At 38.7% G+C, this 27,456-nt stretch overlaps 1 protein-coding gene across 1 annotated transcript in view; it reads right to left on the bottom strand.

Moving 5' to 3' along the window:
* LOC100676989 (ryanodine receptor 2) overlaps window positions 1-27,456 on the bottom strand; it is a 362,795-nt gene that overhangs the window by 240,361 nt on the left and 94,978 nt on the right. The window contains exons 17-22 of the mRNA XM_064276716.1: window positions 10,650-10,858; window positions 9,839-10,185; window positions 9,166-9,280; window positions 7,956-8,116; window positions 5,822-5,981; window positions 5,292-5,378 (exon numbers count right to left, since the gene is read on the bottom strand). Coding sequence (XP_064132786.1) covers window positions 5,292-5,378; window positions 5,822-5,981; window positions 7,956-8,116; window positions 9,166-9,280; window positions 9,839-10,185; window positions 10,650-10,858 — 1,079 coding nt within the window. The remainder of the gene's footprint in view (window positions 1-5,291; window positions 5,379-5,821; window positions 5,982-7,955; window positions 8,117-9,165; window positions 9,281-9,838; window positions 10,186-10,649; window positions 10,859-27,456) is intronic.

Here is a 27,456-nt window from a genome sequence, read left to right as displayed (position 1 = left end):
ACTCCTTAAGCCTAGTCTCATTGAAAGAGACGTCCCTACTTTTCCAAAGCTTATTTATTTATAACCTTCATAGTATCCCTGCCTGCTTTTGTGAAAGCGTATAAAAATAATTATTGAATATTTCTCCATTACCTTCAATCTTTCCTTCTCTTCTAGAACCTTCTCTACTCCATTCTCTAGACTGTCTCATCCTGAAGCTAGTTTCCTATTCTATTCCATTAATGAGGAGAAAAAAGCCAGGGAGTGTTTTAGGCGCTAAGAATTTGTCAATGAATAAAACAGACAAAATCTCTGCTTTCACACAGCTTCCATTTTTCTCGCTGGAGACATAAAAAAATGAATTAATTAAACAGTATACTAGAAGAAACATCATAGGGGAAAGAAAAAAAAAAAAAAAAGCTAGGATGAGGGGCCATAATGGAGGGTCAAAAAACCAAACCTGTTGCCATCGAGTCGATTCCGACTCATAGCGACCCTAAAGGACAGAGTAGAGCTGCCCTATAGGGCTTCCAAGAAGTGCCTGGTGGATTCAAACTGCAGACCTTTTGGTTAGGAGACATATAACTCTTAACTGCTATGTGACCAAGGTTTCCTAATGGAGGGCAGCAATTATAAATAAGGGGGTCAGGGGTCAGGGTAGGGGTCATTGAGAAGGCGAAATTTAAACACAGAGTCATAGGAAAAGAATCATGTGGATAAGTGGGGAGGACATGTCCATGCAGAAGAAAAAGTCAGCACTCAAGAAAGAAGTTTGCCTGCAAGTTTGAGGAAAGCACTCAGGAGCCCTGGTGGTGCAACAGTTAAGTGCTGAGCTGCTAAACAAAAGTGAGTCAAAATCTACTCAACAGTACCTGACGTCATCACAGTGAGGCCGGAGTGATATGAAGGAGAAGAAAGAGGTAGGGTATGAAGTCAGAGAGGTAACACCATGCTAGACTGCTCAGGGACTTGGGGACCATTATAAAGCCACTGGCCTTTACACTAAGGGGAACAGGGTTTCTAGGGTTTTGAGCAGTGGAATGATATGATCTGATTTACGTTTTAAAGCCATGACAGCCACTAGATTGTGGTATGATGAACAGACATTAGATCATGTGATGGTTAATTTTATGTGTCAGCTTGGCTTGGTTATGGTTCACCAGTGGTCTGGCCAAACACTAACCCAGTAGCCCTCAAGGAGCAGTTACATGTGGTTAAATCAGTTGGCCTTGGGCAAAGCAGATTACCTTCCATAATGTAATGTGATGTGAAGACCTCACGTCTAACGTAATGTAATACAATCACTTTCCATGTGTAATCTGATGTGATACAATCGATCGACCAGTAAAAAGGGAGTTTCCCTAGGGTGTGCACTGTCTGCAGGCTATCAATAGTATTCTGGCAGAACTCTCACTCTTCACTCTGTGCTCTTCTCATCAGGCCTATGGATCCTGGAACATAAACCTGCAGGAGTCTCCAAATGGTCTTCTGACCTACAGATTTCAGAGGTGGCTCAGTGGTTAAGAGCTTGGCTGCTAACCAAAAGGCTGACAGTTCAAATCCACTAGCTGCTTCTTGGAAACTCTAAGGGGCAGTTCTACGCTGTCTTGTAGGGTCACTATTAGTTGGAATCAACTCAACAGCAACAGGTTTGTTTTTATTTCGACAGCCTCCCACAATCATGTAAGCCAATTCCTTGAAGTAAATGTCAACCTCTCTCTCTCTATATATATATGTGTGTGTGTGTGTATAACTATATGTATACATGTATGTATACATACATGTATATGTGTCAACCCATTGCCATCGAGTGGATTCCAACTCATAGCAACCATATAGTAGTTCCATCCAGAGTAGAACTGCCCCATAGGGTTTCCAAGGAGCAGCTAGTGGATTTGAACTGCCAACCACCTGGTTAGCAGCCAAGCTCTTAGCCACTGTGCCACCAGGGTTCCTGTTTCTCTAGAGAACCCTGACTAAGATAGGCAGTTGAATTAAGGAAAACCAGTTAGCAGGCTACCCTGTAGGCTTGGCAATATATTTCCAGATGGTCACAGCCATTGAAGGCCCTATGGAGTGCAAGTCTACTCTGCCATGAGTTGGAGTTGACTCCACAGTAACTGGTGACAATTCAGATAAGAAGAAATGGAGATGGATAGCAGAGTTGTCACAGTAGAGATGGTAAGAGGGATCAGAAGATAGAGGTGAGAGGATTCGTTAATGGATGGGATTGGGATGCGGAGTACAAGAGTGGGAAGTCAGGATGTCCGAGGTTTTTGGTCTGGCCTAGTGGATTTGCTATTAACTGAGAGAGTAAAGGCTGAAGATCAGGCAGGCTAGGAGGAGAAGAAGTGATGATTGGAAGTATTAAATGTGCAACAGCTATTAGATATCCAAATGGAAATGTCAAACAGACAACTGGATATACAGGTCAGGGTTCTGAGAAACTACCACTTCCTTATCAAATTTTATCAAAAAAGACATCTAAACCTGTTATCTTTTTTCTCTTACTTTCAATCTTGAATTCACTGTAATATGGTTTCTCCCATCATTTTGCTGAAATTCTTCTGGTAAAGGGCACCAAAGCAATGGATTCCTTTAGTCCTTATTGTATTGGCCTTTCTGTGGCATTTGACATCTGATATTGTTGACTACTCCTGCTTCTGAAGATCTCCTCTTCACTTGGCTTCCACTAAGATAGTCTCTCTAGTTCCTCTCCTACATTTCTAACAGTTTTTCCTCAATGTGCCAATAGGTTCCTCTTTCTTAATTGATACAACCACAGGTTCTACAATCTACCCTCTTCTCACTCTCTGCATTTGCTCTGAGATAACTCATTCACTTTCAAAGCTTAATTACAACTGATTTCTTGATGACTAACATCTTAATCTCTAGCATAGCCCTTTTTTTTATTTATTGTGCTTTAAGTGAAAGTTTACAAATCAAGTCAGTCTCTCATACAAAAACTTATACACACCTCGCTATGTACTCCTAGCTGCTCTCCCCCTAATAAGACAGCATACTGCTCTCTACCCTGTATTCCCCGTGTACATTCAACCAGCTCCTGTCCCCCTCTGCATTCCCATCTTGTCTCCAGACAGGAGCTGCCCACATAGTCTCATGTGTCTACTTGAGCTAAGAAGCTCACTCCTCACCAGTATCATTTCTGTTTTATAGTTTAGTCCAATCCCTGTCTGAAGAGTTGGTTTTGGGAATGGTTCCAGTCTTGGGCTAACAGAGGGTCCGGGGACCATGACCTCTGGGATTCCCCTAGTCTCAGTCAGACCATTAAGTCTGATCTTTTTACGAGAATTTGAGGTGTGCATCCCACTGTTCTCCTGCTCTATCAAGGATTCTCTGTTGTGTTCCCTGTCAGGGCAGTCATCGATGGTAGCCGGGCACCATCTAGTTCTTCTGGTCTCAGGCTGATGTATTCTCTGCTTTATGTGGCCCTTTCTGTTTCTTGGGCTCATATTTACCTTGTGTCTTTGGTGTTCTTCATTCTCCTTTGCTCCAGGTGGGCTGAGACGAATTGATGCATCTTAGATGGCCACTTGCTAGCGTTTAAGACCCCAGATGCCACTCACCTTCTTTCTTAGCACAATTATATAGACTTATCTACATGTGTATGCGTTATATATGTATATGTACTTTAGGTATATATTATATATAAACTTACTGAGCCAATATTATGTACAGAGCATTGTTCAAGATACACTATAGTATTCCTAATCTCTATAAAAAAACAGATATTGAGAACATCATTTGACAAGGGTAGATACTGAAGGTCACATAGTGGAGTAACATATGCAAGGTCATCAAACCAGCATAGTGAAACTGCCTATAATATCCACCATGATGTATGGCTGGCACTTCAATTTTTACAATTTCAAAATTACATTCAATCTCTTTTCTGAATTTCAGCAAGATCTTCCTGTTGTTGTATTGCCACTTCCCAGTTGTCCAAACTAGAACATTTAAATCAATCCTTGAGTCTTCATTCTCCTTGAATACCAGAATACCTATTACTCCAAATTATTGTCAAATCCTATTAATTTCTCCGCTAAAGCATTTCCACGTTTATCGCTTTCTCTCCACTACTACTTTCATGGCTCTTGTCGTCATCCTCCACACAGACTGCATCAGTGGTATCTCATTGTTGCTGCCAGATCTTCTTCTTGTCCAGCTCCACATTACTACCAAGAAATCTTTCCAAAAGATGCTTCATTGCACTTAATCTGCTTCTGCAAATTTCCAGAGAATTCCTCTAAATTATTACGCTGAGATAATAATCTTTAAACCATAAACCAGAAAAATCACTGCTGTCTTTTGTAAACCAAAAAAATAGTAGTAAAGAATGTCTGCCTTGAGCATTGTGCTCTTGTAAGAACTATCTATATGGGATCAAATTGATAGCAGCAATTTGAAAGGTTAGATAGGAAACTTACGGGCAGTGAGTTTATGTTAATGGTGGAGAAACATTTTGGAAAAGGAAGGTGAGAATGGTTACACTGCTTGAAGAATGTAACCAATGTCACTGAATTGTTACATTGGTATATGTTCTGCTGTGTATATTCTCAACAACAGTAACAAAAAATAAATTAAAAAAAATTTTTCAGAGGATTGTCACTGTCAACATAACAGGTGTCAACTTCTTAGCAGGGTATACAAGACCTTTACAACTTGGACCTGGCTTACCTTTTATCCATAGCAATCTCCAGCCACATCCTAGAAGACATCCTTTGTTATGGTCAAATTGAATTACTTAACCTTCAGCTATTTCACTCTTATGTATTTTTGCTTTGTCTTTCTGTCTAGAATGCCTTTTCCCAGTTAACGTATCCAAGAGTTCCTATTCAACAGTTTGGAACCATCCTAAATGTCACCTTTTCTGTTAGCCTTCTCTGACCCACCTCATGCAGTTTAATTGTTCTTTTATTTTTGTTCCTAGAGTATTTAATACATGCCACTACCATAATGTAGCACAATTTCATATCCCATTCACTGACTCGACTATGAGTTCAATGATTACTGAGCTATATATAATTTGGCATTTTTTGTTCTGTATAAGCCAAATTTTATTGAATAACATACTTATCATGTTCAAAGGGAAATCCTTTCTAATTAAGTATGTTACCCAAATGACCTGAGAAGATTATAGAATTTTCAAACAAGGCTACCTTTATTTTTTAAAGAATTTTTTTTTTGATTCATAGAAGTACTCAAAAATTTGAATTCAATTATGAAGAAGTAAATGCTATGCTGTAATAGAAAATAATCCAAATAAAATACTAGGAAGGAGTCTTTCTTACCTTTATTCTTCCCAACTCAAATTGGAAAACATTGGGACTTGTAGCTTGTGCAAAAACTGCAGGGAATAGTTTTGTACTTGGCTCCACCTTTTGAAGCAAATGAATTTAATATCAGTAAAGTCAGCAAAGCAAAAAAAATATGTTTTCTCTGTAACAATTAAGGGACAAATCACAGAAGGTGACCAGAGACGTTTTCTTTCTCTCATATAGAAATCCTCTTTGAATGATTCAAAAATTATTTCACTACTATAGAACATTTTTGAAAGGATACACCCTCTGTTGACTCTGAAGGATTCAACCAAAAACCAAACCAAACCCGTTGCTGTTGGGTCAATTCCGACTCATAGTGACAAAACACTGTTATTTTTCAAACAGAAATATGAATATATAATAAAGTTATTTATTTTTGATTTTCTTCTAAATTTTAACTCACTTCTAATTTACTTTTGGATCTTACAAAACATGTTTCCCTATAATCAGAATTCTTTTTTTTCTCCCTAGAAGCAGGATGGCATGAATGGACACGTTACCTGGTAATATGTGCTCAATTCCTTGCCATTAGCAGTGAACGTGAGCAACCCACTGGCAGCATCCACCACACAGCCAATCTCCAATCCATTATTGTTGCGTCCTTGCCCAGGGCTCATACTTTCACCCGCACACACCATATAGCAGTTGCTGCGTTTGATGCTGAATTAAAAAAAATAATGCTTTTACCTTTATACAACCACAGATATACTAGAAAGCATACATATTTTGCAAACTAAACCTAAATTATGCTGCGCAAGCAACAAGCTCATGCTGTAATGACGCAGGTGCACAATGGGCCCAATTCTGTGACTCTGAGCAAAACTCCATTGACGTCAGCAGAAATTCTGAATCAGGTTTTACACGTCTCTAATTTCACACCTAATGGAGACAGGTCAACAAGTTTGAACCAAGTAAAAACTGACCTGTACCTTTCCTCAAAAAAGCTCAAACCAAACTAGACCTTCTTCTGAGGTTCAAAAAAGTTTAACTATTAGATAATCATCAAAATCTGTGATTTTCATTCTCATGGTTTTTACACTTGCTCTGAGATGAGAAGCATTAGTTTCCAAATGCTTATCAAACTATTTAGACAAGTTCTACATCAGACATTCAATATATTAAAAATTGGGCTAAAATTAAGGCCCCTTTATGGAAATCCCCAGTGATCTGTTATGAGGGGCCAAGCCCATTGTTGTTGAGTAGATCCCAACTCATGGCAATCCCATGTGGTACAGAGTAGAAGTGCTCCATAGGGTTTTCTTGGCTGTGATCTTTACAGAAGCAGATCGCCAGGCCCTCCTTGTCTGGCATCACTGGGTGGGTTCAAACCACAAACCTTTAGGTTGGTAGTTGAGCACAATGCATTCGTACCACCAAAAGCAGTGGTATTAACAAAACTGTACCTGATTTTAACCCTCACCAAAACTGTCACCAGAGATTGTAACAGTTAGGTGATCTCATCTTCCCTTCCATTCCTTTTCTCTGTGGTGGGTATACAGTGAAGTACTAATGAGAGTAACAAATAAGCAAATAAAAAGGCCAAATACAGGCAAACAGGTGTTAAAGAACAAAAGTTTGGGATAAAACTGGTTTCTGAATAGTCAAAAGCTAGCTGTGCTTCTTTGTACAACTTACATAAGATTCAACAGTCCCTCTCTACCCTTGACTTACTACAGCAAAATCATCTATCTGTTACCCTACTCCTCCATTGAGTCATTTTCTTATACTGTCACCATCTCTGAAAATCAAATGCATCCCCCAAGAAATTTCCTAGAGACTGGTTGTTCTCAGTCCCATTCTGAAAGAAAGCACTCTTCACTCAGGATTTTTGCTAGGGCCACGGTTTCAAGCTCGAGCCCCATGATGTTTCAAGTATAACAACCTGAAGGCAGGACAGTGAGTGTCCTCATCACCAAAAACGAGGGTGTGGGTATAGAGGGAAAGCAACATCACGGCAGGCTCATTCTGTAAGACCTGTCACAGCAGTTCAGGGAGGATGCGTGGGCACAAAAAGTGGATGGGAACGCTAAGATCTTCTCTTGACTCATTCTGCAAGGAAGATAGCCTTCTGCACTTTTTTGAAGGTTTAGTTTGAGTTTGGTTTGTCTTACAAATGAAAAAGGATGGCACAGAAAGTTTAACTGACTTACCCAAAGCCACACAGCGAGTCAAAGGCAAAGCTGAGGAAAGAATCCACTGCTCCTCAGTCTGAGTGCAAATGCGTCCACCTGATCTAAACTATTAGCCCACATTGTCTCCACTGGTTTCTTCCCAACCACATAACCAGTTCCCAAGATACACATCAGACCATACAGTAAATGCCTCTTATCGCCCATCTCTAATTCATAAAACAAAGGCTAAGTGTTGGTAACCCAAGTTGTTAGTCAGGTACAATAGTTACTACCCAAAAAGGATACACTCTTCTTACTTGACATTGGTTTTGACTTCTAATCTATTCAGCTTCTTTACTGGTTTGTATGAGTAACGGAAAGGACACTGATATTAATGGTTGGATTTTATTTATCCTATAAATAGAACTATTATCCTAGGCAAGAAATCCAAGGGAAAAAAATTATCTAGATTTACCAGCATTTTTATCAGATTTCATTCATGTAAAAATTGAGGAAAACCAACCTTTCATGCACTTTTCCTTTTTCATCTCCTAGAGTGACTGTCACTGTACGAACCCTGTCCAAGTCAAAGCCTGTATCGTATTGATGGAAATCCGATGTAATCCAGCCCACCCAGACGTTAGCAGGCTCTTGTCCAGGAAAGATTCTCACAGAGTAATAGTACTATCAAAAGAGCCAGACCAAAGTGTTGGCAAGGAAAAATACAACAAAACAACTTTGATTTGTAATGTTAACAGTTGTCAGACTCTTCGAATTACCTATGAAAGCATATCTTATTAAAATCATTTGGTCTAATTAAAAGGTTATAGGCAGCAAGGGCTGACACTGCAAAGGAGAACAATCTTTTAACAGAGGACTTGAATTAAATCAGAAATAATGGCAAAGAGAGAAAGACATCTATCTGAGGAACAACGCTAAATGATTTGAGGCTTTTCACATTTCCAAGTGCGTGTGCATGTATGTAAGCATGTGTGTGATTGTATGTATATGTACATGCATATATATGTGTATACACACATACACATCTAATATATTTATGTAATAAAATTATCATCACATTGTGCTGGTAAGCCTCAAAATCTTCAGGCTTGCACAAGAAAACTAATCTGTGTTAGGAGTTTTCATACCTGTCACCCACCTCCTTCAATATGGTCTGCCTTTCCTATCTCTGACATACAACATTTTGACACCTTAAAATCATTTTGAAACAGTACAGTTATAAGATGTGAAAGTCAAACTCAAACACGGAGCATTCTACAAGGGACACAGACATATTTTTTCCATTTGACATTTTCAGAGAAGTAGTTATGAAAAAAACTTTAATGGCAGACAGCAAAACTTCTTCTCTAATAAACTATGGTAAGTGGTCTTCTTTTAGACATATCACTATCAGGAAGGAAACTACATGTACTTGGAAAAGTCATGTGGAAAATTAAAATTTTGCCAAGAAATATGACAGCAAAATCAAGATTACAGTTACTGTTAAGGACATGTATCATAAAGTTGTTCTCTTACTGACATCTCTGTATATAGTATGTGTGTGGGTGTGCATATATTCAACTTTCCAGCCCTAAAAATATATCTAAAAAATGTAAGCTAAAAACTATTTTAAAATAAACTTTCTAAATATGATGAAGCCAAGTGAGCTATTCACAATGTAAAGCATAATAATTGAAAAACAAAACTAAATGATAAATGCTGCAACCTCATACCGTAGACGTTTGCATCAAGTAATCGTAGTCATCCCGATCGTCCGCAAGGACATCTTCAGTAAGTCTTGCAGAATGGCTTGTACTGTAATCTGGTTTTGTTCTTCTAAGCAAAAATCTGAAATTATTAGCGGACTAGGAATAAGCAATGTTAAAATGCTCTGCTTGCTTCAAACATGAGCAGATAATCAATTCTGTAAAGTGGCTCTCAACTGGGGATATTTGGCAATGTCTGAAGACAATTTCAGTTGTTACTAGGGGAGGGTGCTATTGGTATCTAGTGAGTAGAAGCCAGGGATGCTTCCAAACATCCTACAATGCACAGGATAGCCCCTGTAACAAAATCATCTAGTCCAAAGTGTTAATAATGCTAAGGCTGAGAAACCCTGGTTTAATACAAGAAAATATTCTAAACTGTCTTCTTGTCCACAAAAAATATCATTTATAGAGATTTATCATTGTCAACCAAGAACGTAAATATGATTATATCAGTGCGAACAAATTAGGTGACCAAGGGGTTCCACATTTATCCCTATAGACTACTTTACACACACAAACACAAACAGGAGGGAGAAGAGGAAGAACAAATCAACATTGGGAAATCCCTGACTTTCTACTGTAACTCTCCCAACATAATAGCTACACATTCAAGATCATACTACATTATATTAATGACCTTTGTTTCAGACGAGAGGGTTTTTCTTGAGCATAATCTTTGTGGTTATTAAACTCTGATTTTGTAGCTTCTTTGTCAACCCGATCTGGTACCAGATGGCCATGAGCTGTCTTCATCAGAACCTCAAAGTCAGAATCTGCATCATAATCCTCCAGGTCATTCTTGGGCCCAAAGAGGCTGGCCCCGGGGAGCCCTCCTGCAGCAGTCTTGGAGAAGACCTCTGCACACTCGATTGGCATGCTCAGACGATAAAACATGATGTCAGTGCTGCTGTTCTGTGACCCGAAAGACTTCTGAGTCACCTTCAAACATGGGGAGCTGTCTATGGTGCCATCTATTCTGGTCACCTACCAAACGAAGAAGCAACAGTTTAAATTCTAATTACCATTGTCTATTTCTAGATTCTAAAGATGACTAACGCATAACACGCTTTCAGAATCCCAAACATGGCCCACAGATGACATCGCTTTGTAAAAAAGATGATCAAACCTAGAGATCATAGATGTATTCATAGTTTGACTTCTAACTCAAAAGATGGTTTGGGAAATGCATATTACAATTATACACAGTCAGGTTAGGCCTGACAATAACTATATAAAAAGGATATTCATTATTCTTAATCAGTATAATCAGCTACTCATAAAGTACCTAGCACCAGAGGCTGATCTTATGCTTAACCCCACATCTACAGAACACAGGAGAATATCCATTTTAAATAAGTTACAATAAATGGTACAGGTAGAACTCCCATATATAAAGACATCCCACTTCTGGTTTTTGGCAACAGTCTGATTTTAAAGAAAAAGCAAACCTCAATATGTTCATGGTTTGATGGAACTTGAAGAAATTGAGGAAGCCTCTTGCTTAGCCACATGGTAATATCCCTGTTTGTATTCACTGCAAATGGTTCATAGCCCTCTTGTAAGCCACAGATGGTGAAATACTTCAGGGTACTGACGTCCTTTCCAAAGTTCATCCTGCCCACCTGAGCCACACCAAGGCTACATGCAGGTATGAATCCTGGGAAGCAAAAGAAAAATCAAACTCTTCAGTGTCATCAGTATGCAATTCTGCTAGTATGGAATTACCAAAAGTATTGCTCTGGAGCTCTTGCCTTTGTGAAAGACATCTCCCTAAAGTAAAAAAAATAATGTATTAAAGACAGCACTGAAATTAAGTATTAAATGTAAGGATCAGGAGAGCAGTAGTTGATCTTGGCATTATACTCTACTAGTTGTGGGCCCCAGGTGAATTACTCTCTCACCCTCAACTTCTCTAAAATGAGATATTGCTATGCAACCATTGTCCTCCAGATCCTAGAAAGTCCAATCAAAGAAGGAAATCCCCATCCTACAGCCCCCTTGCTCAGGAGAACATGTGACTCTCTTATACAGGAAAAGTAAGAAGGAAGTGAGTGACGAAGGGTGTTTGTCATTGCCTTGTTCTTCCATCCAGATGAAGAATGTGATAGAACAAAATCAAATACATTATGAGCTATAGATCTCCACACACACACACATGCTTAGATCTAGTGTGTATATATATATATATATGCACAGCATAGAATTTGAAACTTGATACTTCAAGATAGGAAAGTAGCAACTTCAGCTTCACACCCCCACTCTTAACCCTCCAAGGAGATATATGGCAATATTGACAAGTGCAGTAAAACCTGCAAAAGCCAGAACATGTGTAAAGCAGAAACCTGTCAGAGAAGGAAAACTCAAATATTTTCCACTAAAACAAGCGAAAGAAAAGTAGTAAGATTGCACCGTCAAAGGTGGAAAACTTGTGAGACCCAGAAAAACAAGGCAGTCCCACTGAGTTCTGGCTCTCGCAGGTTTCACTGTAGTTGCTGATGTCCTCCTGAAACTCCTCTATCTGTCCCTTTGCCTTTGATGTTACTACCATTGCAGATTAAGCTGAGCAATGCACGCATAGCCCAAATAATTATGATATAAAGTCCAAAGAGTCAGTTGAAGTAAACAAGAAACTAAATCAAAAGGTTATAAGCAATAGGAAAGAGAACACCCAATAAAATAATTTCATCAACTAGTCTAATGCGTGGCAAGTTTAGAAATTCTATCAAATAAAACAGGAAATTATATTAACTCTGCTTATTATTTCCTTGAGTTCTTTGGAATGAATTGTCTCTGAAAGGAAGAGGAGATGATATAACTTTGAGGGGTGGGGAATTTTCTATGTAATCTTCATTTCTTTATAAACCATTTTACACAAAAGTTCAAGTAGTCAGCACAATAGACAAAATCAGTATGAGAACGCAGACTTAAATTAGAGGATCTAACTTGTAGATCAAAAATGTAGTCCCCACGAAGTGGTGGATCCTACAAATAAGCCAACCATTTTCATATTGAGAACCGCAGTTCGCGCTACCCAGGGCTTTGAACCCAGTTCATTCCATTTTGAATCCCTGCTGAGAATGTATATATCTAACATGTTCCCAGGCAATGCTAATGCTTCTGGTTAGGGACCAGTTGTGAGAACAACTAGTAGAGCAGTGGTTCTCAAAATTTATTATACATAAGAATCACCTGGGGATCTTATTAAAATGTAGATTTTGATTCAGTATAGCTGGGGTGGAAATTCAAATTCACAGCAAGGGTTTGAACTGCAATGAACTGGTTCGAAGCCCTAGTTCTACTACTATGATTTATACTTCCTCCATTGTTGACATTAGCGGCAGTTAAAGAAAGCAATGTATAACCCCCAAAATAGCACAAGATGGTTAAAAAATTACATCTGATAATTCATAATGATTCCACCCGGTTTATACTCATCAATATATATTCAGATGAGTAACTGTCTAACGATGCTACCAACCACGAAACAAGAACGCACCCAGCTGTGTTCAAGAAAGTGCGAAGGATGAGTGCCTAGTTAAAGCCAAAAAACTAGCTGTGTCTGCAGCTGTGCCAGCTCTTAAAACAGTAGTCAAGGAAAGTTGTTTTAAACAAGTGTCCCCAAAGGAACAAAGTGAAGGTTGGATAAATACAATAGACCTAAGGCAGCTTAAACTATATCAGCACAAACTGGCAAGTCTAACATCCATTCGACATGAACTAGGGAATACCAAGATAGAAACATATTCTCAGATGGTAAACATCTATTTCTTTCTATTTACTTTATTTGTGAAAGGAGTTCCTACCTGTTATGTATTGAACTGTGTCCCCCCAAAATGTGTGTCAACTTGGCTAGGCCATGATTCCCAGTATTGTGTGATTGTCCACCATTTTGTGATCTGATATGATTTTATCTTATGTGTTGTAAATCCTAACCTCTATGATGTTGATGTTAATGAGAAACCCTGGTGGCATAGTGATTAAGTGCTATGGCTGCTAACCAAAAGTTCTGAAGTTCAAATCCACCAGGGCCTCCCTGGAAACTCTATTGGGCAGTTCTACTCTGTCTGTAGGATCGCTATAAGTCGGAATCCATTCCACTGCAACGGGTTTGGTTTTTTTGGGGTTTATGATGTTAATGAGGCAGGATTTAAGGCAGTTATGTTAATGAGGCAGGACTCAATCTACAGGATTAGGTTGTACCTTGAGTCAATCTCTTTTAAGATATAAAAGAGAATCAAGCAGAGAAGAGGAGGACCTCTTACTACCAAGAAAGAAGAGCTGGGGGTGCAGTGCATCCTTCAGACCCAGGGTCCCTGTGCTGAGAAGATCAGGGGAAGACCAATGACAAAGACCCTCCCAGAGAGCCGAAAGAGAGACAGAAAGCCTTCCCCTGGAGCTGGCACCCTGAATTCCGACTTCTAGCCTCCTAAACAATAAGAGAATAAATTTCTGTTGCTAAAGCCACCCACTGTAGTATTTCTGTTAAAGCAGCACTAGATAACCAAGACATTATCCTATAAATGAAATTACTGGATATGTGTAAAAATCTGCATAATAGATACTGCACTGTATTGTTATATTAGCGTCTGTACTTTTCTATGTGTTTGGAATACTTCCAGTTGAAAACTTAAATAACTAGTGAGATGCACAAATACATATTTCCTAAACTGTTCATATGTTTATAGTCCTAGAATATTGGTTTGACAATACGCACTGCCATTGAGTGGCTTCCAACTCATAGCGACCCCATAGAGTTTCCAAGCCTGTAAATCTCTACGGAAGTAGACTGCCACATCTTTCTCCTGCAGAGCCACTGGTGGTTTCGAACTGCTGACCTTTTGGTTAGCAGTCAATTGCTTTAACCACTTCACCATCAGGGTTTGAAAAGTATAGTTTTTTTGTGCGTGTGTGTGAAATGGAATATTATTCAGCCTTTGAGAACCAAACTTTAAAAGGTTCATTGATATATGAAAATATTCATAGTAAATACTATTTCAAGAAAGATATAATAAATGGTTTATTGTTAAAATGTGAAAACTCCAGACAGTTATTTTTACCATAAAATGTTCAGAGTAGTGGGATTTTTAACATCTATTGTTCTCTGTTTCAATGTGACAAATTTTCTTCAATAAATATGTATTTGATTATGAGAATAAGTGACAGCTTTCATAAAAGAACCATTCCTTTACTAAAACGAGATATACCTACCCTGTTCTCATACAGAAATTCCTAAGAGTAACGTGGACATAAAATGACCCAAATAGCACATTTTTTAGTTATAACACTCAAACCTGGTGAATATGTGATGATATCAGTATAGAATTTGTGGAAATAAAATTGAACTAGTGTAAGATTTATGGAGTGCAATTTGGCAAGATGCATTAAGAAACTTTCAACCATTCATTTTCTTATTTGATACATAATTACTGACCAGCTATCGCATGCCAGAAACTTCATAAGTATGCTATGCTAATTTTTTTTTTACAGCAACTTTCGAAAATACTTTGAGGGAGAGGGTGCAGCTGGCAAAGAAACTTAGAAGGCGTGCATTATTTGCATAAAAATACAGTACAGATCTTTTGAATTTTTCAAATTTTTGACAAGTATGTGTTACTTTAAGGAGCCCTTGTGGCACAGTGGTTAAGTGCTTGGCTGCTAACTAAAAAGTCTGCAGTTTGAACTCAAAAGCCACTCCACGGAAGAAGCATGTGGCAATCTGCTTCTGAAAGGATAACAGTCTTGGAAACTCTATAAGGAAGTTCTACTCTGTCCTACATGATCTCTATGAGTTGCAATCGACTCCATGGCAATGGGTATATATTACTTTTATAATAAATAAATACATGCAACTCTTTAATTAATTTGCAGCAGTTATGGTAAACGGTATTTTTATTGCTTTAATGATTTGATCCCCTTTTAAAAAAATGTATTTATGTAAGTAGTAGTTAGCATATGTTCACTGCTTTTTTTAATTTAAATGAGTAGAATTTAAATGTAAAAATTAGATCAGGTTCTGACTTCTGAAGACATGGTTTTAATAGCTACTATGCAGGAATCATATCGACTACATCTGTGGAAAGAGATGACGGAGAAGCTCGATGTGATCAGTCGGAAAAAGGCCAGGGCCGACTGTGGAACAGACCATCAATTGGTCATATACAAGTTCAAGATGAAGTTGGAGAAAATTTAAACAAGTCCATGAAAGCCAAAAATGACTTTGAGTGTATCCCACCTGAATTTACAGACCATTCAGGAATAGATTTGACACACTGAACATGAATGACTGAAGACCAGACGAGTTGTGGGATGACATTAAGGACATCATTCATGAAGAAAATAAAAGGTCTTTTAAAAGACAGGAAAAAAAAAAAAAGACCAAAATAGATGTCAGAAGAGACTCTGACTTGCTCTTGAACACAGAATAGCTAAAGTAAATGGAAGAAATGATCACGTTAAAAAGCTGAACAGATTTCAAAGGGAGACTCAAGAAGACAAAGTACTATAATGAAATGTGCAAAGACCTGGAGTTAGAAAACCAAAAGAGAATAACACGCTCAGCATTTCCTGAGCTGAAAGAATCAAAGAAAAAATTCAAGCCTCGATTTGCAGTACCGAAGGATTCTATGGGCAAAACATTGAATGACACAGGAAGCATCAAAAGAAGATGGAAGGAATACACAAAGTCACTGTACCAAAAAGGACTGGTCAACATTCAACCATTTCAGGAGGTTGCATATGATCAAGAACTGATGGTACTGAAGAAAGAAGTCCCAGCTGGACTCAAGGCACTGGAGAAAAACGAGTCTCCAGGAATTGACGCAATACCAGTTGAGATGTTTCAACGAATGTATGCAGCACTGGAAGTGCTCACTCATCTACGCTAAGAAGTTTGGAAGACAGCTACCTGGCCAACTGACTGGAAGGTGATCTAGAAGAATGCAGAAATTATTGAACAGTATCATTAATATCACAGGCAAGTAAAATTATGCTGAAGATAATCCAAAACAGTTGCAGTAGTACATCGACAGGGAGCTGCCAGAAATTCAAGCTGGATTCAGAAGAGGACATGAAATAAAGGATATCATTGCTGATGTCAGACGGATCTTGGATGAAGGCAGAGAATACCAGAAAGATGTTTACTTGCATTTTATTGGCTATGCAAAGGCATTCTACTGTGTGGACCATAACAAATTATGGATAACATTGTGAAGAATGGAAATTCTAGAACACTTAATTGTGTTTGTGCAAAACATGTACAAAAACAGGAGGGGGTCATTTGAACAGTACAAGGGTGTGCTGCATTGTTTAAAATCAGGAAAGGTGTGCATCAGGGTTGTATTCTTTGACCATGCTTATTCAATCTGTATACTGAGCAAATAATCATAGAAGCTGGACTATATGAAGAAGAGAGTCACATTAGGATTGGAGGAAGACAACCTGCGATATGCAAACAACACAACCTTGCTTGCTGAAAGTGAAGGTGACTTAAAGCACTCACTGATGAAGATCAAAGACTACAGCCTTCAGTATGGATTACACCGCAACATAAAGAAAACAAAAACTCTTACAACTAGACCAATAAGCAATATCATGATATCAACAACAACAAAAAAGCCCACTGCTGCTAAATTGTTTCCAACTCATAATGACCCTATATGACAGAGTAGAACTGCCCCATAGGGTTTCCAAGGAGCACCTGGTGGATTTGAACTGCCGACCTTTTGGTTAGCAGCCATAGCTCTTAATTGCTATGCCGCCAGGGTTTCCAAATATCATGATAAATGGAGAAAATATTGAAGTTGTCAAGGATTTCAGTTTACTTCGATTCACAATCAACACCCAAGGAAGCAGCAGTCAAGAAATCAAACGATATAGTTCACTGGGCAGGTCTACTGCAAAAGACCTCTTTAAAGTGTTAAAAAGCAAAGATGTCACCTGATTCAAGCCACAGTATTTTCAATTGCTTCATATGCACACAAAAGCTGGACAATGAATAAGGAACACCAAAAAACAAAGGATGCCTTTGAATTATGGTGTTGGTGATAAATACTGTACATACTGTGGACTGCTAGAAGAATGAACAAATCTGACTTGGAAGAAATACAGCCAGAATGCTCCTTAGAAGCGAACATGGCAAGACTTTGTCTCACATGCTTTGGACATGTTATGAGGAGGGACCAGTCCCTGGAAAAGGACATCATTCTTAGCAAAGTAGAGGGTCATCAAAAAAGAGGAAGATCCTCAATGAGATGGATTGATACAGTGGCTACAACAGTGGGCTCAAACATAGCAATGATTAGAGGATGGTACAGGTCTGTGAATTGCTTCACTCTGTTGTGCACAGGGTCACTACAAGTTGGAATTGATTTGAGGGCACCTAACCACCATCATAGTGAAGCAAGAAATGTATTTAATAACTGTCTTTATGTTTTTAAATCAGCACATACACACCAGGAACAACTAGATGGCGATGCAGTCAGAGGAAGGTAAATCCAGTTGCTGTCGCATTGACTCTGACTTGTGTTTCAGAGCAGAACTATGCTCCATAGGGTTTTCACTGGCTGATACTGTAGAAGATTGCCAGGCAGGCCTTTGTTATGAGGCGCCTCTAGGTAGACTTGAGCCATCACCAACCTTTTGGTTATCAGCCATGCACATTAACCATTTGTACTACCCAGGGACTCCAGAGTAAAATAGAAAGTCCAGGTCCTACGCAATCACCCCACTGTGAAGCCTTTAGGGAAGGGTCAGACTTAGATACCTCCATCAGTCCAGAGCTTGGCAAAGTGTCCTGCACAATGAAGGTGCAGACTTGATGAATGAAACACCCAGCACACACAGCTCCATGATAGTAGCTGATATTTCCTGATGTGGTTTGTATGTTTCATTTCTCTGAATCCTGACATCCATTTGGTGAGACAGAAATCATTATTACCACTTTCTATATGGGGGAACCAATGTATTAGGTTAAATAACTTGCCAATACAGCTAGTAAGTGGCCCGAATAGAAACCCAGGTCTGGCTGACCCTGAGGTCCATCTGTAAGCCAGGGCTCAGCAAACGTTTTCTGTAAAGGGTCAAATATTTTATATTTTGTGGACCACCTGGTGTCTGTTCCAACTACTCAGTTCTGCTGTTGTAGTACAAAAGCGTCCACAGATAATACATAAATAAATGGGTGTGGCTGTGTGCCAGTGAAATTCTTTTTACTCCCTTAAGTCTTCTTAAAACCAAGCAATAGTTTAGCTTAACTAGTAAAAAAAAAAAAGTCTGCCTTGAGTATTATGCTTTTTTAAGATCTATCTATACGGGATATGCATGTGAAAGCGGGACAATGAATATGGAAGACTGAAGGAAAATTGATGCACTTGAATTATAGTGTTAGCAAAGAATGTTGAGTATACCATGGACTTCCAGAAGAACAAACAAATCTGTCTTGGAAAAAGTACAGCCACAAAGCTCCTTAGAAGTGAGGATAGCGAGACTTCATCTTATGTACTTTGGAGAAGGACATCATGCTCACTGAAGTAGATGGTCAGCAAAAAAGAAAAAGACCCTTAACAAAATGGGCTGACACAGTGGCTGTAACATGGGCTCAAACATACCGACAACTATGAGGATGGCACAGGACCAGCAACATTTCATTCTGTTGTACATACGGTCACTATGAGTCAGAACCTACTCAATGACACCTAACAACAACGTATGGGATCAAATTGACAACAGCAACTTGAAAGATTAGATTTCTAAAGGGAGTTTATGTTAATGCAGGAGGAACAACTCAGAAAAAGAGGATAAGAATGATTGCACAAACTCAAAGAATGTAATCAATGTCACTGAATTGTATATGTACAAACTGTTGAATTGGTGTATTTTTTGCTGTGTATAGTCTCAACAACAACAGCTAAATAAAATATCATATATATATATATATATACACACACACACACATACACAGAGAGAGAGTTTGATCTAACTCTCCCAGGTGAGGTTGTTACTTCTACTAAAATAACGAAAACAAAACAACTTCATTTAAAAAAATAGGTGGTGGGCTGGATTTGGTCTTCAGGCCTTAGTTTGCCACTCGCTGTTCTATGTTACTATTTTCTGTTGCCTCCATACATCATCAAGTGGCTCCATTTGACAAATATTTAATAAGCATCTACTTATTTTTTTATGTGCCAGGCACAGTTCTAGGAAATGGGGATATAGCTGTGAACAGAATCAAAAAAAGCCCCTGACTTTACGGAGCTTATCTTTCAGTAGAAAAGACAAAGAGTAAAAAAATCAGTACCAATATACATAATATAATATCAGAAAATGATAAACGTTATCAAGATTGAATGTCTGGCATAAATTGAGCAAGACCAGCTGATAAATGGCATCACTCTTAATAGTTGTTCCATAGCGAAACATGATAACTGGAGTTCGATTCTTTATTAGTAGAAGTAGGCAGACACATACGGATTCCAACACGATAAAACAGGTTTCCACAAATACATGCATACATTCTGGCATAGGTAAAATTATGGTCCACCTTCCCTGTCTTTGTGCTTTCTATATTCTATTCTAGTTACCTTAACTGACGCCCTGCAGAGAACAGAGCCTGATGGTATCTAAGGGAAGATTTCTTCCTAGCAGGAGATCTTAAATTAGAGCCCAGTTGCTTACTTGGGCGAGAGCCAAACCCACTCCCACTATTTGTAATTCTGTTAAAACAGTAGCTACAACTTATGGCTAAGCGCTTCCTCCAACACAAGACAGATGGCTTCAGCACATTTTAACTCATCCTTTAAAGAGTCTCCATGCTCCCAAGCAGAGGGATGCATGAGGAGCAGGCAAGTCCATCGAAGGAACTGGCACTCACAGGGATATGGAGGCGTGAGGTGGGTGGGAAATCTGTGTTTGGGGCTAAAAAGAAAGGAAGATAAAGCTGATCACAAGCATACCAGCTTTTCCTAAGAATATACAGTTTCAGACTTTGAAATTTCTGAAATACAGATAAGAATCCACATGCATAATCCAAACCAAATGGCCAATATTATCTAAAATGTATACTTGAATTATTTGATCAGAAGATAAGGAAGATAGTTGCCATCGAGTCAACTCCAACTCATGGTGACCTTTATGTACAATAAGAATGGAACATTGCCTGGTCCCATATCATCTTCACGATTTTCCTCATGTTCCAGTCCATCATTGCCACTACTGTGTCAATTCACCTCACCAAGGGTCTCCCTCACCCTCCCTGGCCACTATTTCACCAAATATGATCTCTTCCAGGAACTGATTCCTTCTGATGACATGTACAAAGCAAGTGAGTTGGATAATGTCTTAGTTATCTAGTACTGCTTTAACAGAAATACCACAAGTGGATAGCTTTAACAAACAGAAATTTATTTTCTCACAGTTTAGGAGGCTAGAAGTCTGAATTCAGGGCTATGGCTCTGGGAAAAGGCTTTCTGTCTGTGTCAGCTCTGGGTGAAGGTCCTTGTCTCTTCAGCTTCTGTTCCCTGGTTCCTTGGAGATCTCCGCAGGGTTTGGCATCAGTCTTTCCCATCTTTGCTTCTCTCACTTGCTTGTTTAATTTTTTTTGTATCTCAAAAGAGATTGACTTAAAACATACCCTAATCCTGCCTCATTAACATAACAAATATAACCCATTGACAAATGGTATTATAACCAGAGGTTAGGCAGAGGTTAGGATTTGCAAGATAGATTTTCAGGAGACAAAATTCAATCCATAACAGATAATGTTCTGGTATGATCCATAAGGTTGTGTGTGTGTGTGTGCACGCATGTGTGTCCTTTAGATGAAGGTTTACAGAGCAAATTAGTTTCTCATTAAACAATTAATACATATAAATTGTTTTGTGACATTGATTGCCAACCCCATGACGTGTAATACTCTCCCCTTCTCGACCTTGGGTTCCCCATTACCTGCTTCCCTGTACCCTCCTGCCTTCTCATCTTTGCCCCTGGGCTGGTGTACCCATTCAGTCTCATTTTGTTTTACAGGCCTGTCGAATCTTTGGCTGAGCGTGAACCTCAGGAATGACTTCAGTACTGAGTTAAAAGAGTATACGGTGGCCATACTCTTGGGGTTTCTCCAGTCTCTGTCAGACAAGTAGGTCTTTTTTTTAATTAGGATTTTTAATTTTCTCCAGCTCTGTCAATCCATAAGGTTTTCAATGGCCAATTTTCAGAAATAGATCACTAGGCCTTTCTTCCTACTCTGTCTTAATATGGAAGCTCTCCTGCAACCTGTCCACCACTGGTGACACAGCTATACTGGTGGCACAGCTTCAAGCACTACAGGAACACGGAAGCCACCACAATACAACAAAACGACAGGAAGTGGGGGAAAAAAAAAAAGGTAAAACCTTTTAGTAGTCTACAACGGGCCAGATAATATATAAGCACTTTCCCATGTATTATTTAATATTAACCTCGTTTTTCTAGATGAGGAAACAGACTAAAATTCTGAATTATTTGGCCATGATCTTATAGCTGGATCAGTGGGAAGGCAGCATTTGAATCAAGTATGCTAAGAAAAAAGGTAAAAACAGATAAACAAAATGAAATATTTGAGGAAGATTTCTGGGATCTTTAGAGCTAGAAGATGCATGAAAAGAACATCTCCTATTTAAATTTTATTTAAGGAAATGAAAACAGAGTTTATTTGCCCAAGGTCACCCAAGGAGAATTATTTTCACGGCTGAGTCAGGAGTTCAGGGCTTCACACACAAGATTTGTTTCCACCATGTTGGCTCAGAAAGTGAATTAACAAATATGCTAAATGAGGTCTTAGGAAATGTATTATGACGCATGTGCATGATTTTTAGTACATGGACTACTTTGTAATATCTACTTTGGCAGAAAATGGACATCCCTATGCTTTCTCCCTGGCTCTTGGTTCATTTAGGTAGTCAAGATAACCTGGCTTCTGATTTTTAACCTTGAATTCCACTTTTAAGCCATCACTCTCTCAATTTCGGTTATCTGAGTTACTAAAACCCTGACCCTTTAGGCTGGCCTATACTGCCAACGAAAACCTTCACATCCCTACTGCTCTGTAAAAGGCCAGGGGTTCCATGATCCATGTGACTGGAATGAGAAAAATAATACAGTAAGTTTCTCATAAAGCTGGGTATCTGAAATTTAAGGATTGTCTTTTATTTTGAGATGATGACCTTCCTATTTTTTTAATTAAATAAAATAATGGTAATTGTAGATTTCAAGGTTTTGTTTTCCTATCATTACTTAGCAAAATAAACCTTTGACAACATTACAACCCCAAAACACCCCATCTATGCTGTCCCAGCAAGGAATAAATCAGCTGTTGTTGCTGTATGTATATATCGTTACTTCTAGTATCTCAGACATATGTTCAGCATATGCAAAACTACCAATCTGCAGATGGGCTACTATACATACAAACTATCTTATGATTACCTACTGTCTTTGTTTGTTCTCAAAACGGCCTCTGAGATACTACTTTCCTCTCCTTCTCAGCACATGAAGTTTAACTGTCAATTAGCTAGTCACTTCAAATTAAACAAATTAAACAGTTTGATTTTTCACTGGATTTGCCAATTATTTTACAATGAATTTCCCCAAATAACATGTTGTTTATCTAGCTTATATATAAGCTCAAAAGATGTAAATTAAATAATAATCTGAAACTTAACCCTCAGTATGCAAAATAAAAACTTTCTTCTTTTTTAAAATAGTTCCATGAACATAGTATACACCACTCCTCACTTACTGTCATGGTTAGGCTCCAAAGACCAGTTTGTTATGGGAAAATCAGTCTTATGTGAAAATGGATGATAACCACATCAGATCACAAAATAAAGGATGACTACATCATTACATAACTGCCAAACCACTGAGAATCATGGCCCAGCCAAGTTGACATATAACGTTAACCATCACAGCCAGTGTTGCTTGTTTCACACTGTGGTGTTCGTTGCTGCCAGATGTGTGTCACAAATGCACAAAATAGGCAGATAGTAGATTTTTGAGAATTGTCATAAATGCATAGTCAGAAAATGAGATTGTCAATAAGTGAAGAGTAGGTGTATATTTAAGTGATTCAGATATCAAAGTGTTATTCCTGGGAAAGTTCAAATGCCTAGGATAGCTCTCATTTCTGACTCTAGGCAAAACAATGGAATTGATTATGCTACCTTCCAACATCTTCACACTTGTCTACCACTTTATAACTGTCTTAATCTTCACCCCAAACATCTAGTGCCCCAACCCTGTTCCTTGGTAGTTTAGATTTTCCCAGTGCAGTGCCTCATTGTCCTGGCTACCGCCTCCAGTGAGTTCTAATTTTTACTTAGGGAGGCTCCCAACAATGAGTTACATTCCCAGGCCTTTAACATAATGACAGGTTCTACAAAGCGACTTTAATGACAGGAACTACAGGTGTTATGGCATAGCCAGAAAGGTGGGTATTTGGGATGCTGCAGACCCTCTGTTATGCATTTAATTGTGTTCCCCAAAAAGATATGTTGAAGCCCCGACCCCTGTACCAGTGAAGGTGGACTTGTTTGGAGAAATGGAGTTTTTCGTTGCAGAAGTAATGTGTTAAATTAATGAAGGTACACCAGAATAGGGTGAATACTAATCCTAATCCATTCTGAATAGCATCTTATAAAAGAGGATAGACATGGCAAGAGAAACACCCACACATGGGGGAAGATGCCATTTGGCAATGAAGGCAGATACATATATTAGCAGCTATGGAACAACAAGGATTGCCAGCAGCCATTAGGTTCTTCTTTCAGAATACATGTGTATTGCAAGTTTTATATCAGGGGAGAGGCATGAAACAGTTCCTTTCTCAAAGCCCTCAGAAGGAACTGACACCACTTATACCCTGATTTTTTGGCTTCTAGCCTCCTGGACTGTGAGAAAATAAATTTCTGGTCTTTAAAGCCACCAACTTTGTAGTATTTTGTTATGGCAGCACTAGGGAACTTAAACACTCTAATCCTTAATTCAAAGTCCCTGGGTGGTGCAAAAAGGAGATCTGGTGGTGCAGTGGTTAAAGCACTCAGCTGCTAACCAAAAGGTTAGCAGTTCGAACCCACAGTTGCTCCACTGGAGAAAGATGTGGCAGTCTGTGTCCATAAAGACCGCAGCCTTGGAACCCTATGGGGCAGTTCTACTCTGTCCTCTATATAGGGCCACTATGAGTCAGAATCGAGTTTGGGTGGTGCAAACAGCTAACGTTCTTGGCTGCTAACCAAAAGGTTAGAAGTTTGTGTCCACCCAGAAGCATCTCAGATGAAGGATCTGGTAATCTAATTCCAAAAAAATCAACGACTGAAAACCTTATGGAGCACAGTCTTACTTTATACACATAGCGTTGCCACCACGAATGAGAATCGACTCAATGGCAACTGAAAAAAAAAAAAAATCCTTAATTCACAACATGCTGAAAACCACCATTCTGTGAAAGCCATACATAGCCATCAAACAATTTGACTGTTGCAATGTTTCAATTGAGGATAAAAAGAGTACTGTCCTGGTTTCATTTTTTTTTTAAAGGCAGCATGATACAATGCATAGGAAGTTGGCCTTCCCTTTTTTGTCATTAGAGCTCTTTTTGTCTAAAGCTATGCAGTCATTTATCGGAAAAATAATTCTCTGTTTTCTCTCATGGCAAGAAATTCTGTGCTGTCTCATAACAGTAGTAATTCAGTTTTGCTCCCTCTCTTTTCAGGTGGCAGATATAAAATCAAAAGCATTATTTCTGGATCTGATTGGAGCCCTAGTGGAGTAATGGTTAAGTGTTCATCTGCTAACCAAAAAGTCAGCAGTTTGAATGCACCCCCTGCTCCTCGGAAACCCTATGGGGCAGTTCTACTCTGTTCTATTGGGTCGCTATGAGTCAGAATCAACTCAATGGCAACTTTTTTTTTTTTTTTAACCTAAGGGCACTGAGTTTCCCTTTTCTTACAGAAGAGCTAATAAGCTTACAAAAGCTCCAAGGTAATGAACCATTTACGCAAGATATGTACCCACTATGTGCTCTATAGAATGCAGGTAATCTCCAGGAACTGTTCTTTCATCGTACGGCGAGATTTTAAATGACTCTCTTACTCTTCAAATTACTGGTGACATGAGGCTCTGCTCCTCAAGAGCAGTATCAGATTAGTAGAGGTTTATAGAGAGACAGTGGGACAGAGACCTGGTTTGTGTTCAGGATGCTATCGGTGGACCCATCTCCTCTAACAACCTGCCTGCTAAGCCTCAGGTGAACCCTGACATAACCCCTGGATTTTGAAAGTCTGAATTCTACTTTATGCGGAGTTTTATTTAGTACTCCTAAAAATGAGAATAGACGAGATGTCACACACCGCAGGAGGAGTCACGCACCACCAGAGGCGAGACACCAGTCGACTTCACAGTTTTAAGAGTTAGCTCATGTTGTATAGATTCTTCTTTCAGAATACTTCTGTATTGCAAGTTTTATGTTAGAGAAAAGTGTGTGCATCATTTTCCTTACGATATCAACATGTTGGGTTAACGTGGTATTGTCTGCACTGTTTTCCCTGATGTGCTTTTGTCTTTAGTGGTCCCGTTTTTAGGTTTCATTACTGTTGTTTTGTTTTGCTTTTCTCACGCTGAAGATTGAATTACATAAATATTGGCTATAATATCTATATTTTCTGAGGGAATGTGAAGTTTATACTATTTGACAATTAAGAAAGAGCTTGAGTATAGCAAGTAAACAACCAGATGAAAGAGCAATCCAAGAAGGGAAATGCCTTTTTAGGTTACAGGTTGCTAACCAAAGGGTCAGCAGAGAGTTTGAATTCACCAGCAGCTCCTTGGAAACCCAATGGGGCAGTTCTACTCTGCCGTATTGGGTCACTATGAGTAGAAATCGAGTCAGTGGCAATGGGTTATAACTATGTTAACTACTAACATAATTTTAGGGGGATTTGGTATGGTTTTAGCATAGCATAGATGAGGTTTAATTTGGGGAGTTAGGAATGCATGTATATTTTCCTCCTACTGAAATTAATAATAATTACTATCTTTTGGTTTATGGACATTTGCTCAACCCAAAAGCTCACCAAGGAAAAGGCCATTTCTCCTTGTGGCCTGTAGTAGCTTAAGCCATACACTGCAGGACTCTTCCCTGAGGAAGAGGATGGGGGACAAAGGAAGACATGAAGGAAGAGATGCTCCCGCCTCCTTATCAAAACTACAAAATGCTAGAAGAGATAATAATAAAGTAAGTCTGAAGAGGCATCAATAAGAATTCCTAATCAAAAATCTTTTGAAAGGAATTCTCTTGAGTAGGATATGTTGGAACGTGAAATTTCCCCTTGAAGACAAGATTAGAGAGAGGGAGGCAATGGGAGGGCCCACAGTGACATGTAGAATATAAGTTATCCAGACTTGACATTTGATGGAGATAGATAAATACAAAGAGTCTGTATTTGGGGACCATGGGGGAACACGAAGTCATTCACTTTGTTTGGAGAGCTCCTCGATGAATATAAGGCACCCTGCTCATAAGAGAGAGGCTGCTATCACTTATAGCTATGCCCATTTTTCCTCTGGTAGAAATTTTTCTGATTTCATCCACTTGTGCTCTAGGTTACACTTCCATTTATCTTATCAGGAACTTCACTTTGACATTTATCTCCTCTCAGATCTTTATCATCCTTTCTCCTTCTCTACTGAATCATTTCCATAAGCTCTACAGGCATGCTCATGAATCTATTTCTTTTTTCAGGGATATCATGTGCATATAAGTGGATGATAGATTAATTGGAATCATTTGTTCACAACCCACTTTGATCATGATCTGCTTTTACTTATTTAATTTGTTCTTTTTAATAATTTAACTCACTGATCAAAGGAAAACCAAGAACCTTGACATAACCTACATTGAATCATATAATTCCATCTTCTCTTTTGCCTGCCTCCTTCCAGCTAAGGAAACCATCACCTCCAATTCGGTAATCAACATTCTCCTAATTTCCTTTACATGTATGCTTAACAATATATTTTCATCGTTTTGGTTGTTTATAACTTTTATAGAGATGGTAGCATGCTGTATCAGGCTTTTGTAGTCATTGGATCATTTTTATTTGTTGGTTGGTTGGTTCATGTTAAAAAAAAAAAAATTTCTACCTAATAGTCTAAAAGATCTGCCTATATTTTCTACTACAAGTTTTAAAGTTTTACTTCTGATATTTAAGACCTCAGCCAATTTGGGGT

The sequence above is a fragment of the Loxodonta africana genome, chromosome 25, assembly GCF_030014295.1.
Source record: "Loxodonta africana isolate mLoxAfr1 chromosome 25, mLoxAfr1.hap2, whole genome shotgun sequence".
NCBI classification, from domain to species: domain Eukaryota; kingdom Metazoa; phylum Chordata; class Mammalia; order Proboscidea; family Elephantidae; genus Loxodonta; species Loxodonta africana.
The sequence above is the reverse complement of the archived record's forward strand: the minus strand, read 5'-3'. Positions and strand labels throughout refer to the sequence as shown.